Genomic DNA, 14,833 nt, shown 5'->3' on the forward strand with positions numbered 1-14,833 from the left:
TTTGGATGTTGTGAGTGCAAGCAGTGTGTAGTATGTGGCCTCCTTCGATGAGTCTCTGACTCCCTGGAGGTCTCTCTTAATAATAATAATAATAATATGAGAAACAATTCAAAATTTAATGGGAAAAAAGATCAGAAAGTCCTAATCTGGCACCCTCAAATGTATACCAGTTATTACAGTATTACAATTATGTAGCAGTTAATCTTAAGATACCCATCTCCCAAATTTTTTGCATATTAATGCAGCCATACTTTGGTTTTCTTCCATGTCCAAAGTGTAGTTTTCTAGTCCAGACACACCATAATAATGGTAGGAAATGTATTTATGTTCTCCAACGCGGATGTTTGAATTTTTCTGTCTGTTCATAGTAGGCCAATACACAGTAACAGGGAACTTTGTACACTCCAGGATGTGCTAGAGCAAGGTTTCCCAAAGTTTTTTTCCTGCGGTCCGGTTATTTTAATACTTCGTCTCGTGACCCATTAAAAGTTTTATGGCCAATAGGTAAAATAAAACAGATTTGAATGTTCATAGAGTTTTCAATTATTATTATTATAATAAAGAAGCATTTACTCTTACAAAAATATAAAGAAAGTAAACTAAAGCCAAGTAATTTATTAATGAGAAGTGTGATGCTGTTGTTTGTTAAAAACACTGGTTTTTCTAAAAAACCAGTGTTGAAAAGCTTGTTTCACAACCTATGTGAAACAAGCTTTTCAACACTGGTTTTTTAGAAATTTTATCAAAGGCATTAGAAATTTTATCGCTTTTTCTGCTAAAACTGGGTACTCCTGACGGAAAGACAGCCAAAAATCCATCAGTGGTATTGTGTTGAAGATGTCTTTGAGTGCCATATCACACGACAGTTCAATTATAGATTCAATATCTGAATCCGGCAATTCTGTCTCAGATTCTGCATTCACTATAAAAGGGTTCCTTATCCATGCTTTGTTGCTGTTGATTGGGGGGAAATATTCCTTCAGACTTGCTTGCAGTCCTGAAATCTCATCTGGCATGGAACTCATATTATACTCTTTTTGTAATTCTGTTAGCTTTGTAAAAGATTTGTAATTCCCTGCTTCTGCATAAGTTTTTTTGTTGCAGCTTCCACCTTCTCTTGCACTTTAAATACAGTTACATTGCTAACTTGTAACGTCAGATTTAAATTATTCAAAAAATCAAAAATGTCACAAAGGTGACATTTTTGATTTTTTGTCACCTTGATTAGCCAATTGACATCATGAAAACTGTCTTTGAATTAAATATTACATCCCTAGCCATTGGGAAATGTTGGTCTAAGAACATTAAAACTTGATCCATCATTTCAATAAGTCTTCTTAAAACATTCCCTCTTGACAGCCATCGCACCTCGCAGTGTAAAAGAAGATGTTCATGTTCACTCCCCATTTCTTTGCACAATGCAGAGAATATTCTTGAATTCAATGAACGATATTTTATAAAGTTTATAAATTGTACACACTCTTGCATAGCTGCATTTAAAAGCAATGGAAGAGAAACGAAAATGCTGGGAAGACTTCAGACATACTTTAGAACAAAAGTTTAAAGGAAATCAAAAACTCTTCTATAATGTTTTAAGAAGAATGAGGTCAGAGAAAGAATGTCAGATAAAATTTATTAAAAATAAGGATGGAAAGTTACAAATCCTGAAGACATCACAGAAAGGTGGAAACAGTACTACCAGGAATTATTGGAAGATGCAAGACATGGAAAAAGTAGAACTCTAAGAACAAGACATGCAAGCAAAATAGAAGATCAAAGAGAGGAAATTCAGGAAAATGAACTGTTAGCAGCAATAAGTAAAATAAAACTGGGCAAATCACTAGGCCATAACTAAATAACACCAGAAATGGTATAGAATTTAGGAAAGAAAGCCATAAAATTTCTTTTACATCTATTCAACGTCATACTGAAAAAGAAAATTATTCTCATAGCCTAGGAAGTAACAAAATAATCCCTATATTTAAGAAAGGGGGTAACCATAAATGTGACGAGGGATTTCGCTTTTAAGCATTCCAGGAAAACTGTATACCTGTATTTTAGAAGAGAGACTTAGGAACCAAATAGAGGATACACTGGACGAAATGCAATATGGCTTTCGAGAAAATAAAAGCACACAGGATTTAATCTTCACTCTTAGACAAATATCAGAGAAAACATTGGAATATGGAAAAGAACTACATGCATGTTTTAAAGATTTCAAAAAGGTCTTTGATCGAGTTCCCAGACATTTAATATGGCAAACATTAAAGAAAAAACAAGGTACAAGATAACTTAATAGTGGTCATACACAGCCTCTACAAAAGTAATAAAAATTATGTAAGAATCTGTAATAATAAATCAAAAGAATCTGAAACAAATGTACGAGTGAGGCAAGGCTATATCCTCAGTCCTCTTCTTTTCATTATAATAATGGATGAAATTTTAAAGGCATGCCAAACAAAAACAAAAAGTTCCACCTAGGATTCTAGCAAATACAGCTGAAGATTTGCAGTACAAAGTTAACATTTGGTATGAAGAAACAAAGAAAAAGAATATGACCATAGATATAAATAAAACTAAAACAATCATCATATTTAGAAACCAATCAAAACACATAATAGAAATAGAGAACAATCAAATGGAACAAGTTCACTCCTTTAACCCCCCAACCGGCCATGATGTCTATAGACATCCAGCTAAATCTGGTTACGATTCTGTAACACCCATTGAATAATATGGTTAAAAAATGCAATTTGGTCTCACTCTTTCATCCACCTTGGCCAGTAAGGAGGTTAAATACTTGGGATCATACGTATAAGAAGATGGTAGACTAGACACAGAAATTAACTACAGGATAACTGTGTGAACAAAGCTATTCTATGCAATGAAAAGCCCATTTCTAGATAAGAAAGAGGTTACCCAGAATACCAAAATGGCAGCGTTCCATTAACATACAGTTGCAAATCGCAAATAAACTACGAACAATTGAAATGAAATATCTCAGGAAAGTGGTACAAAAAACAAGATTAAACCGAATAAGAAATCAAACTATAAGAGACCATCTTCAAGTTATACCTCTGAACCAATTCATAACACAAGCAAATGAGGTGGTTTGAACATCTTATTTGAATGGAAGAAGGAAGAGTAACAAAAACTGTATATTAAAGCCAGTAAATAGGAAAACGAAACATAGGCAAGCCCAGGAAAGGTTGGTAAAAGGAAATTCAAGAAAAATTGGAAAGGAACAAGCCTTGGATAGAATGCCATGAAAATCTCGACGCTTAAAAGCACAAGAGATCGTAGATGAAGAAGAAACTTTCTTGAATGCAATAGTGAAGTTATGATCTTGACTGAAAGTGTTAGCAGCTTCTTCTGCAGGTGCTTGTGAGATAAATTTATAATCACGCAATCATAACAAAGTTGCAGTTGGAGTGTAGTATGTTGGAGGATTTCAAATTTCTTTAAGTGACTGCTTTTAAACTCTTGTGAATTCTTTTTTGGCTGACAGTCCACAATTTAGGATTTAAAACATTAAACAGTTCTTCGTGTAAACTGCTACAGTGCTGTTTAATTTGGTAAGCTTTATGTGGATACCAGCAATTTGCTCATATATGAGTGCTAAAGTCACCCATCAATAAATATAATGTGCCTTTGCTGAATGAAACTTTTCCTTGAATAAAGCAGGAATTATATTAGCATCCTGGTATCATTTGAGGAAGACAAGCTTGTTTAGTTGGCTAGCCAAATTTAGTTTCAAATTATCAAATTGTTGCACTTTAAGTATACAATATTATCTCTGTGGAAGATCATCAATCTAGTTGATAGGCTTAGGTGTTGGACATTAGTCAACTTATTTTAATGGTATTACAGCATCAAAACAAAACACTAAATTATAAAAGGATGTGTTAACTAGCGTATATTTCTGTACATTATGGGAGATACTGGGATAGAAATGCTGGCAGCTTGCTCCACCTTTGCTACGAGTTACCTGGTATTGTACTACTTACCCAGGTAAGATCGTACAACACTATATTCAGTTCTGAAGATATTTTCAGGCACAAACTTTGTTTGCTCTCACTGGGATAAAGGATTAAACTAAATTTATCATATCATAGTGTATATTTCAGTGGATTTAAAACCATCATCCTCAGATCAAAACAATTTTACAGATTACACACAACAATGAGTAAGGAAAACAATTCAAACAGTAACAGATAAAAAATTCAAAGTCCACATTTGGCACCCTCCAAGATTGTAAAAAAAAAAAAAAGTTATTACAGTTGTGCAGAAATTTATCATAAGACAACTGTCTCCCAAATTTTTGGGAGATTAATGCAGCCATACTTGTTAATGTCAGGAGAATGCCTCATAGCCATTGCTGACTAAAAACAGTCTCTCTGATGTATAACAAATTCTATACAGCACATTGTTGAAAGGTTTTTCACTTGGTTATACTATACATTAAAGATGCTAAGAAATTATATTGTGGTTCCATCCTTCATCCAAGTGTAATCAAACTTGGATAAAGTGTAACCACACTCCAAGACTAGACTACTTGTATATAGAGTCTAATGACCTCACATCAATTGCCTTAGTATCCCATAATTATTATTATTAAGGTCTCCAAGGAGTCAAAAGACTCATCGCAGAAGATCCTTCCTAGGAAACACAAGTTTATCAAGACTCATCGTGGGAGGTCCCTCCTAGGAAACACAAAGTCTATCATACCACTTCTTAAACCCATTGACTGTTCTCGCGCTCGCCACTCTATCAGGCAATGCTCCACAGTTCAACCACCCTCTATGCAAAGAAACCACTCCTCACCCTCTTGCTCACAGTTTCCTTTCGTAACTTCCAGAGATGGCCCCTTGTCATCACTCCTTCCCACTTCAACCAAGCGAAAGAACTCCCCAGTGTCAACCTTGTAACCACCTCTCAACATTTTAAAAGTCTCAATCATATCACTTCTCCTTCTATCTGCCAAACTCTGCAGTCCACACTCCCTCAGCCAATACTCATAACTAACATTGTACAGTCCTGAAACTGTCTTTGTTATCTGCCTCTATACCCTTTCCACAGTTAATTTATCTCCTTCAAATCCTTGGGACCAAATCTGAGAACAATAGTCTGAGTGTAGTCTGATCAGGGTCTTATACAACGGAATGATAATTCTTTTATCTCTGCAGGTCAGCATCCTTCTTATTATTGCAGCAATCCTCTGTGTTACCTTCACCACCTTTGCAATATGTCCCTTGAATTTCAGGTTTCTATCAATCATCAACCCCAGATCTCGTCTCCCTACTTCCTCCAGCATATCTCCTCCAATAGAGTATGCAGCGTCCCATCAATGTGTCCCAAAACTCAAGACCTTACAGTTTGCTGCATTAAACCGATACCCCCATTCATTTGCCCATCTGTCTAGCTTATTCAAATCCTCTTGCATGACTACCACATCTGCACTATTACTAATAACCCTTCCCAGCTTCACATCATCCATAAACAACTGAATATCCATATCCCCCTTCAATCCACTGACAATGTCATTGATCTAAAGATTAAACAATATAAGCAATAAATGAGACAGGAAAGGTTAGCAGAAGTGTTTTTTGCTAAAATGGCAGGAAAAAAGACTAAGATCTAGATGGAATGATACAGTAAGTGCCTTAGATGACCAAAATATAATATCTGACAATATTAAAGTCCTGACAGATAGGTGAATCTGGAGGAAATTGTTGATAAGAAGTAAGGATGTAAACTGTAGGCACCATCACATCCTGTATATATATCAGAAATTTAATAATGATAACATACCTTTTTTTTTAAAGTTTAATCATAACTATGAATTAAACCATTTTCATAAACTTTTCATTGACCATTTTTATTCTTGTTTTATTCTTATCCTAGAATACATTACTGATTTTTTTATTTTTTTTACAAATAATTTTGAAACATCCTATATATAAATTTTAAAATCCCTTTTATTGCCATAGTAGATCATTATGTTGGGCTACGTTTTATTTTCAGTTACAGTGAAATTCTTAGATATAAAATAAAAACAGCAGCAAGTGAAAATGTCCAGAAGTACTTTTATACACATGTACTTTTTATAATATAAAAAAGTATGTCTATAATTTGAAAAATAATAAAGGAAGTCAATTGGCAGAAATCATATAGGATATTTACCTCCAGAGTACCATGCAAGCAATACTTCTCCTTTTCTAATGTTGCTAATCTATCTGTTAAGTCTTCCATTTCCATTTCCCGTTCCTTCTGCCAAAGTTCTAATTGCTCTCTTTGCCTTCTTTCTTGACTTAATTTAGCAGCCTGCTCTTCTTGAAACCTTTCCAGTTCTTCTCGGCGTTCCCATTCTTCTGCAAGCATTCTGTCAGTACAGGAAACATTTTTAAAACCTCCCATGAAAATAAACTTTAAAAAATTTTCGAATTTAATTCTGTAGCAAAACTGGATCATGTTAATTATGCTCAAAGATTTGCAAGTACAGTTGAGTTTGTTATATGAAAGTTATTAACCATCATATAGCAAACTCATAACACCAAAAAAAAAAAATAGTTTGTTATAATGGAAAGCACATTTAGCATGGCATTTGCTAACAGTGCTTTTAGTGTAGCAAAGATGCTATAGAATTTTTGTTCACTATAACAAACTTTCAGCAGTCTGTTATACTGAGTGAATTTACTATATACACTGTCTTCATCATATTTATATATATCTATATTATTAAGTGCTTAAGGGTCAAAGCTGTATAACTGAGAGGAGACCTCCACATAGCCTTTAAAGGAATGCAGAGAACCGACCAGGGCTTCTGACCTAATGTCCAATCCTCACCTTCTCATGGTGCACCCTGTTGGGTATCTACTTTGATAATGAACGAACGAGGATGGGCTGGCAATTTGGGATTTAGCCAACCAAATTGTATTCTTATTGGTTAAACCAAAATAAAAAAAATGATGGTACAACATGACAAAATTTCATGCCGGCTGGGACGTCGCCCGGTTAAACAAGGATCCCATTGTTTTCGCCAGAGAACCAGGGCGAACAGCGAAAAGTCAGCTACTGGAACAAATCTGAAAACAAACCCCAACTCAACATCACTAGAGTTAAAGATCGGTACTATCAACATAAGAAGCCTGAATGGCAAAGAAATGGAGCTAGCTGAGGAATTAGATAAGTACCAGATCGACATAATAAGAGTGACTGAAACAAAAAAGACCAAAACCGGTGAAATCTTTCTGAGCAATAAATACAAAATGTTATATTCAGGCAATGACAATCAAGGAAAAGAAGGAGTATCCATAGTATTCAACACAAAATACGAGGCTAATCTTCTTGAATGGCAGTCAGTCTCTCAAGTAGAGTAATGTGGGCAAATATGAGAATGGGGAACTGGACAATGAGACTTATTTGTGCCTATGGTCCCACGGAAGATTCTACTATGGTAGAAGTGGAGGAATTTTTTGACGCTTTAGAAAAAGCAACTGACACAATGAAAAAGGAAAAGTTGGTCCTTGTTGGGGATCTAAATAGCAGAGTAGGAAATGATTGTGAGACATACAAAAATATTTTAGGAAAATTTGGAGAAAAGAGCAAAGCTAATAATAATGGCAAATACCTGTTGGATTTCTGCTCAGGACATGGACTAGTTATTACTAACACCATGTTCCAACATAAAAATGTGCACAAATTCACATGGAGAGAAGAGGCTAGGAATAAGAAAAGTCTCATTGACTATGTTATTGTTGATAGTGATGTTTACTCCCTGGTGCAAGACACCAGAGTGTACAGAGGATTTGAAATTGGAAGTGATCACTATTTAGTCTTGAGCAGGATAAAATTGAATTTCATATTGAAAAGAATAACATGTAAGAAAGTTTTAAAGAGAATAAAAGTTGAGCAGCTCTCAGATGTGAACTGTAGACCAAAATACAGAAAGATTATTGAAAAGAAAATGAAAGAGTTTGAGAACAGGAATCAAACCTTGGAGATTCAGTGGCAAACTCTGAAGAAAACACTGATTGATTCTGCCAGAGAGGCATGTGGTGAGGTTGTGTGCAAAGATAAAAAAATCAGAACTCCCTGGTGGACACAGGAAGTTAAAGAGGCAGTGAAGGAAAAGAAGAAAGCATATCAAAAATTCCTGGCAAATAAGTAAGCTTTTACTCTTACAGAATACAGAGACAAATGTAAGAAAGCTAAACAGTGGTGTAAAACTAGCTAAACAAAAATCATCGGAGGACTTTGGCAAGAATACAGAAAATAAATATCAAGAAGGTGACAAAATATTCTGGAGGTTGTTGAAGAAGCTTAGGAATGGAGGAAAGATGCTGTATGAAAGGTGAAGTATGGAGTAATTACTTTGAAAAACAGCTAAATGAAACAAGAAGTGATGACAGCACAGTGATAAAAAACACTGACCAGACATGCAGTCAGGAATACATATCCAAAGTTGAAGTAGAAAAAAGCCATCAAAGGCTTGAAATGTGGAAAGGAAGCAGGAGTAGATGATATTCGACCAGAAATGCTGAAGTATGGTGGTATAAAAGTATTACAGCGGCTGCACTTCATAGTTCAGAAAGCCTGGACAGAGGTACGAATTCCCGATGATTGGAGTAGCTCTCATAGTACCCATATATAAAAAGGGAAATAAAACTGAATGTGAGAATTACAGAGGTATTTCCCTTCTGAGTGTTTCTGGCAAGATCTATGCAAGTATACTTGAGAAACGATTGAGAAGAATTGTGGAAGAAAAGCTTGGTGAAGAACAAGCTGGATTCAGGCCAAACAGAGGCTGTCAGGATCAGATCTTCACTTTACGACAATATGGGAATATAACAAAGATCTGTATTTAAGTTTTGTCGATTTGGAAAAGGCATATGACAAGGTGCCAAGAGAGAAGCTATTCAAAACGCTGCAGTTATATGGTGTCAATGGGGAATTATATCAAGCAATACTTAGTCTTTATTTGAGTTGTGAGTCAGCAGTTAGAATTGAAGGAAGTACAGGAAGATGGTTTAATGTTAAATCTGGTGTGAGACAAGGTTGTACATTATCCCCTCTGTTATTCATTATCTATATGTATCACATTATGAAGGAAAGTGGTATTAAACCTGATATCAAAATTGGAGATGTTAATGTCAGTTCTTTGCTTTATGCGGATGATGTTATACTTCTAAATAAATCTGCTACAGGTCTGCAAGATTCTCTGACTAAATTGAATAGCTGTTGTAATAGATATGGTATGAAGGTCAGCAATAAAAAGACAAAGACAATGAAAATAGTCAGAATCATTGTAAATGTCAACTGTGTTGTGAATGGAGAACCTTTGGAACAAGTAAAACATTTCAGCTACTTAGGTACGATTTTTAGTGAAGATGTTAAATTAAATATAGAAATAGACAACAGAATCAGCAAATGTGGTATGGTGGGAAGTCAATTGAATAAATTCATATGGAATAAGAGAGAAATTTGTCAGAACACTAAATTAGTTGTATACAAGACAGTGTTCAAACCAGTTTTAACTTATGGATCTGAGAGCTGGGTCAGAAGTAAAACACTTGACCAAAGACTAGAGACCACAGATATGAGAGTCCTGAGAAAGATTAGAGGCGTGAACAGATGGGTACAATGGCAATATCATATTATAAAAACGAGGATATTAGGAAAGAACTTGATATTGTCAGCATCCAGGAATGCGTTAGCAAATCTAATCTCAGGTGGTATGGTCACCTAAACAGAATGGGCGAGGAAAGATTAGCAAAACAAGTGTTCTCTGCCAGGTTGGCAGGAAAACGACCCAGAGGAAGACCAAGATATAGGTGGATTGATACGGTACAAAGTACCTTAGACAATAGAAATATAAGATCTGATAATGTTGGAGTCTTGACAAGCAACAGACTGATTTGGAGGAAAATTGTAGATAGGAAGTTAGTAATGATGTAAATTTTTCATGTAGTACTGTCATATCCTGTACACCCATTGAGGGTACATTGCAGGAATTTGATGATGATGATGAGGTTCTATATAAGAAACATACAAGAGATTATGATGATACTACATGAAAAGTTTACATTATAAATAACTACTTATCAACAAACTTTACTCCCAATTAATCTGTCAGACTGCCAATATTATCAGATCTTATATTTCAGTCTTCTAAGGCATCCTGACATGAAACATCTATTTTGTTCACCTTTCCTTTCTCCATTCTGCTCAAGTGAGCATACCAACTGAGATTAGCTCTGCTCGTATTCATGAATGTTAACAAGTTTCTTCCTAATATGTTCATTTTTAATATGGTTCTGCTGTTGATGGTATCTATTTATGCTGCCAATTTTTCTCACAACTCGGATCTAATGTCTGTAATCTCTTTAGTCTTTGATCAGTTGTTTTATATCTAACCCAAGTATCAGAACCATAAGTTAAAAGTAGTTTGCATACTGTACAATTTTTTTTTTTTTTTAAATGCAGAACCCACCCATGAGAGTTTGATCAACTTATAGTATTAGTACCATGGATGAGTAATAAGGAACTTATTTACATTTGGTTTGAAAAGCTGTGGGGTTATATTCCTTGGGAAACACAAGTGGTGGAAGACTGTTCCAGAGGGCAGCAGTGGAAGGGTAAATGAAGAGGAAAAATTTGTTCTGTGGGTTTGGAGTTGAACTGTGAGAGGATGCTGGTTAGCTGCTGCATGCATTTGGACAGATTTGCAAGAGGGTGGGAGAATTATTGATGTCGATTCTGATGAACAGCAGCAATAAAAGTATTTATAGAAGATGCAGGCTGCAGAGACTGAACAACTGTGCGAGGAGAGGAGTTGTTAATCTAACTCTGTTTTCTGTATAGAATCCAGTTTTCGTGAAGCTCTTAGGGGCATCACCCCAGATATGAGAGCAGTATTCAATGGTCAGAAGGATTTGTGATTTGTATAGGGTTAAGAGGTTAAGTAATGCCTCAAGCAAAAAAGAAAGCCTAATTCTTTTTGGTTGCAGAGGAGGCAATAGTTGTGATATGTTTGTGCCAAAGGTTAGAGTTATTCCAAGAAGGTGAATCTTATCTTGAATAGAAATTTGAGTATTGTCAAGGGTAAGTTGGAAGAACAGGGTTCTTTTTTTGTGGGAAATAATGCAGAGCCATGTTTAGCTGGCATTGAAATTGATAATGTTATCCAAAACCCATTGATGAATGCTCTGAAGATCAGAACTTAAGGTAGTAAAGATTAGATTTATGGAAGTTGTGGTGATTTGTGCTTTGAAGGTTTTGTCAAACAAAAAGGAGTGTAATGTGCTGTCATCAGCAAAACTGTGTACTGGATTAACAGTCAGCTGGAGTAGATTGTTTATGTACAAAAGGAAGAGAGTGGGTGATTTATCTACACAACTAATGCTGGGGTCCCACAAGGGACCCCAGCATTAGTTGTATAGATAAAAGATAAAGGGCCATCCACCATCACCTCAAAGTGAGCATCCAGCCATCAAAGTGAGGAAAGCCTGAATGATGGGAATTTTCTTAACAAACCTTTGTGTTAAACTTGGTCAAAAGCCCTGTAAATATCAACAGCAATAACTTGAGATTCGCCAAACTTTCCAAGGTATTTGTCCAGAGATGGGTGATGTAGTTTAGTAGATCCCCCTGTTGATCGACAGTGACTGAATCCATATTATCAGTCATTTATTAGATGGGAGTCTTCAAGGTAGTGTAGGAGTTGGCCATTGATGGTTCTTTCCATTACTTCAGAAAGAACTGAGGTGAGAGAAATTGGACAGTAATAAGGTAAGGATTTGTTAAGAATAGATTGTATATGGGCTAGTTTCCAGACTGCAGGATAAATACTGGTGGAATAAGAAAGTGTCAATAGGCAACATAAAGTGGGAGTCAGCTCTAGGACACAGACCTGTAGAACAATTAGAGGGATGCCATCAGAGCTGGGAGATTTTTTGGTATCCAGTTTGAGCAAAATTTTTCTCATCTCTTTCTGGTGAAAGGTCAAACACAGCATTGGGTGCTGGGTGTCCGGAATGGTTCGGGAACATTTACCATGATGAGCTATGCAAGAGTCGGAGGCAAAGTAGGAGGCCAGAAGATTGGCTTTTTCTGTGGGTGATGATGCAATAGTACCATCTGGGTGTAACAGTGGTGGGAGCAGTGTTTGAAAGAAGTTACGGTTGATAGCTTTTGCTAGAGTCCAGAAAGGGTGGGTGGAGCAGGGAATAAATGTTTCTGTGCCAATGAATATTATTTCAGTGATTCTTTCTGCACATAGGTTTTGTTCAGGGGACCAGAAACAGTAATCTGACCAAGGAAATGAGGAACAGAAGTTGTAAAGATCATCCCATTTTTTGGCTTTCTGGTAATGCTTGACAATGCATGAATGCGAGTGTTTGTAGTGTATGTGTTGCTTCATGGGGAAGAAGTCTGCACCACACTGTGGTCTGAGCTGCCTAGAGGGCAGACAACATTCACAGCATACTTAGAAGGGCCACTAGTGAGAGAGAGAGAGATCCAGGAAGTTTGGGAAGTGGTTGGAAATGTCTGGTATTGTTGCTAGTGTTGTGGACATCGAAGTTCCCAAGGAAGATGACTTCACCTTGTTTGGAGAGTTGGACTGGAGAAAAATCAACATATAAGGAAAAGTGATCGAAGAGTCCAGGGTGGTTGTTGGCATTAGGAGAGCAGTAGAGATAGCATGAGAATTTGGTAGAAAGGAGCAGTGGGAGTTTTAGCCAAAGGAGGTCAAAATTGGAAGATTCCAGGTTGGATACTCTCTGGCATGGTATATTGGAGCGAACATATGCACAGACCCCACCTCTAAGGTGAAAGGAGTTAAAGTGTGTGCAGTTGAGAAAGCAGAGATGGGTAGTGTTTGAGAAGGTTGAGATTTGAGTTTCTGTCAGGAAGAGTATGTGAGGTTTTGCAAACTGAAGGTGGAAGTGAACATCGTTAAACTCAGAACTATATTTGTGAAATGGATCAGGAAGGTTCTGTGAAGTTTGTTTTTTACCACATGGGTCCCACACACTTCCGATGTGTGTTTGGGATCAGGTTTTCGCACTGATTGTTTACAGAGTTTTATTTTCTCGTTGGTATCCCTTCTTTGTAATTGACTGTCCATGTTTGTTCTCTACTTAGACACACTTCTCTTCAACTTCTTCGGGCTTTTTTGCACACATAGGTCGGATCTGGCTGGGCTCATACATGTGATGCAGGGCCAGTTCCTTCCAACTTGCTGTTCACAGCTAATATGAATGCCAATTGGCTTGTTGGTGTACTGGAGGTCACTTTCATTAAGCACAGGAAGTTTGTTCCATCTCTCCATGTAATCATGGGCTCAAAACAATGACACCTGACAATTTTCTTGAGGTCAAAATTGCATTGTTCAGTTAGCCTGCAAATGTAGTCATTTGCATCAGTTTCCAACTGGAAGTTTAACATGATGACATTGTACTTCTCATTTTCTGCCTCAGTCGTGTCTTTAACTAATGAAGCAATGAGATTGCAAAGCTTGCTGACATCGTCTGCAGTAAGCACATTAGCTTTGAGACACTGATCGTGGATTACTTCAGGCTTTTTTTCGATTGTGTCAATTTTCTGGGAGAAGGTTTTATCAAGCATGATAAGGTGATGTTCAAGGCTATCCATGTGCTTGCCAAAGTTATGGAGTTGTTTAATGTTGGGAAGGCACAGGGGACAGAAAAATGGCTGGCTGCGGATGCTTAGGAGTTTTAGTGCCAGTTCTTCGATTTTGGTACAACTGGCACGAGTTCACTGGCAACAAAAATTGCAAAGTAAACTCTTTTTCTTTTTCATAACGTCCAGTTTACAGCTTCAGCATTTTAAAGCTTCGAGAGTTCTATCAGTGACAGTGAGACTCATAGCGCTTTGTCATTGCTCTGTTTTGTTGCTACCATCTTTGCTTTGTACTGCAGGCATGGCTCCATGTTGGCTACTAATGCTTGCTATGGCCGATATTGAAGTACAGAACAAAACATTTTTTTTGAAATGCTTGGAGTACTAGTTTAGTGACCTTCAGTCCTTTGATAATTATTGCTGTACTTTCTTTTGGGGAAGAAGAAGATTAAGTGAAATCATTTTTGAAATGTTATATTAAAAAGAGCACAATTTCCAAGTATACTCTAGTGTTTTGGTTAATTTCTCTCTTATTCCATAGAAATCTATTCATTTATTTAAAGTCTCCACCATACCAGCTTTGCTTATTCTATTATTTCCATTATGCTTGCCATCTTCCCTAAAAATTTTTGTCCAAATATCCAAAATATTTCACTTGTTCTACAGGTTCTCCATTGAAAATGCACTTGAAGTTTTCCAGGTCCCTGCCTCTTTTCATATTTTTGGTTTATTTATTGCTAATTTTCATGGCATATTTGTTACAGATGCTATTCTATTCAGTTAACGAATCCTGAAGACTTGCACTGGATTTCTTTGAGCACAACATTATCTACATCACACAAAGGACAAGGATGGATATCTCCAATTCTATTATCTAGTTTAATACCAATTACTGTCGAAATATGATTCAAATAGATGACAAGTAAGAGCAGAGATAGAGTGTACTCCTGTCTTTCTTATGGCATATTTTACATCAAACCACCTTTCCATATGTCCTTGAATTCTAACTGCTGATTTATAACTTAAATAAGATTATGTATTAAAAGTTTTCTGTTAGCAGTTCGTTGTATGCTTTTTTATCTCCCAGTTCTATAAAACTTAAATACAGATACTTATTATCTTATTAAAGTGAAATGGCCTGAACCTAGCTTGTTCTTCTCCAAGTTTCTCTTTCACAATTTTAATTAGC

At 36.3% G+C, this 14,833-nt stretch overlaps 1 protein-coding gene across 1 annotated transcript in view; it reads right to left on the bottom strand.

Annotated features, from left to right (window-relative positions):
• Positions 1-14,833, bottom strand: part of LOC150094105 (switch-associated protein 70-like) — a 164,053-nt gene that overhangs the window by 10,154 nt on the left and 139,066 nt on the right. Inside the window, exon 7 of the mRNA XM_090411885.1 lies at positions 6,184-6,382. Coding sequence (XP_090268011.1) covers positions 6,184-6,382 — 199 coding nt within the window. The remainder of the gene's footprint in view (positions 1-6,183; positions 6,383-14,833) is intronic.

Source organism: Typopeltis vanoorti, chromosome 22, assembly GCF_054136105.1.
Source record: "Typopeltis vanoorti isolate ZY-2024b chromosome 22, IOZ_Tvanoo_1.0, whole genome shotgun sequence".
NCBI lineage: Eukaryota > Metazoa > Arthropoda > Arachnida > Uropygi > Thelyphonidae > Typopeltis > Typopeltis vanoorti.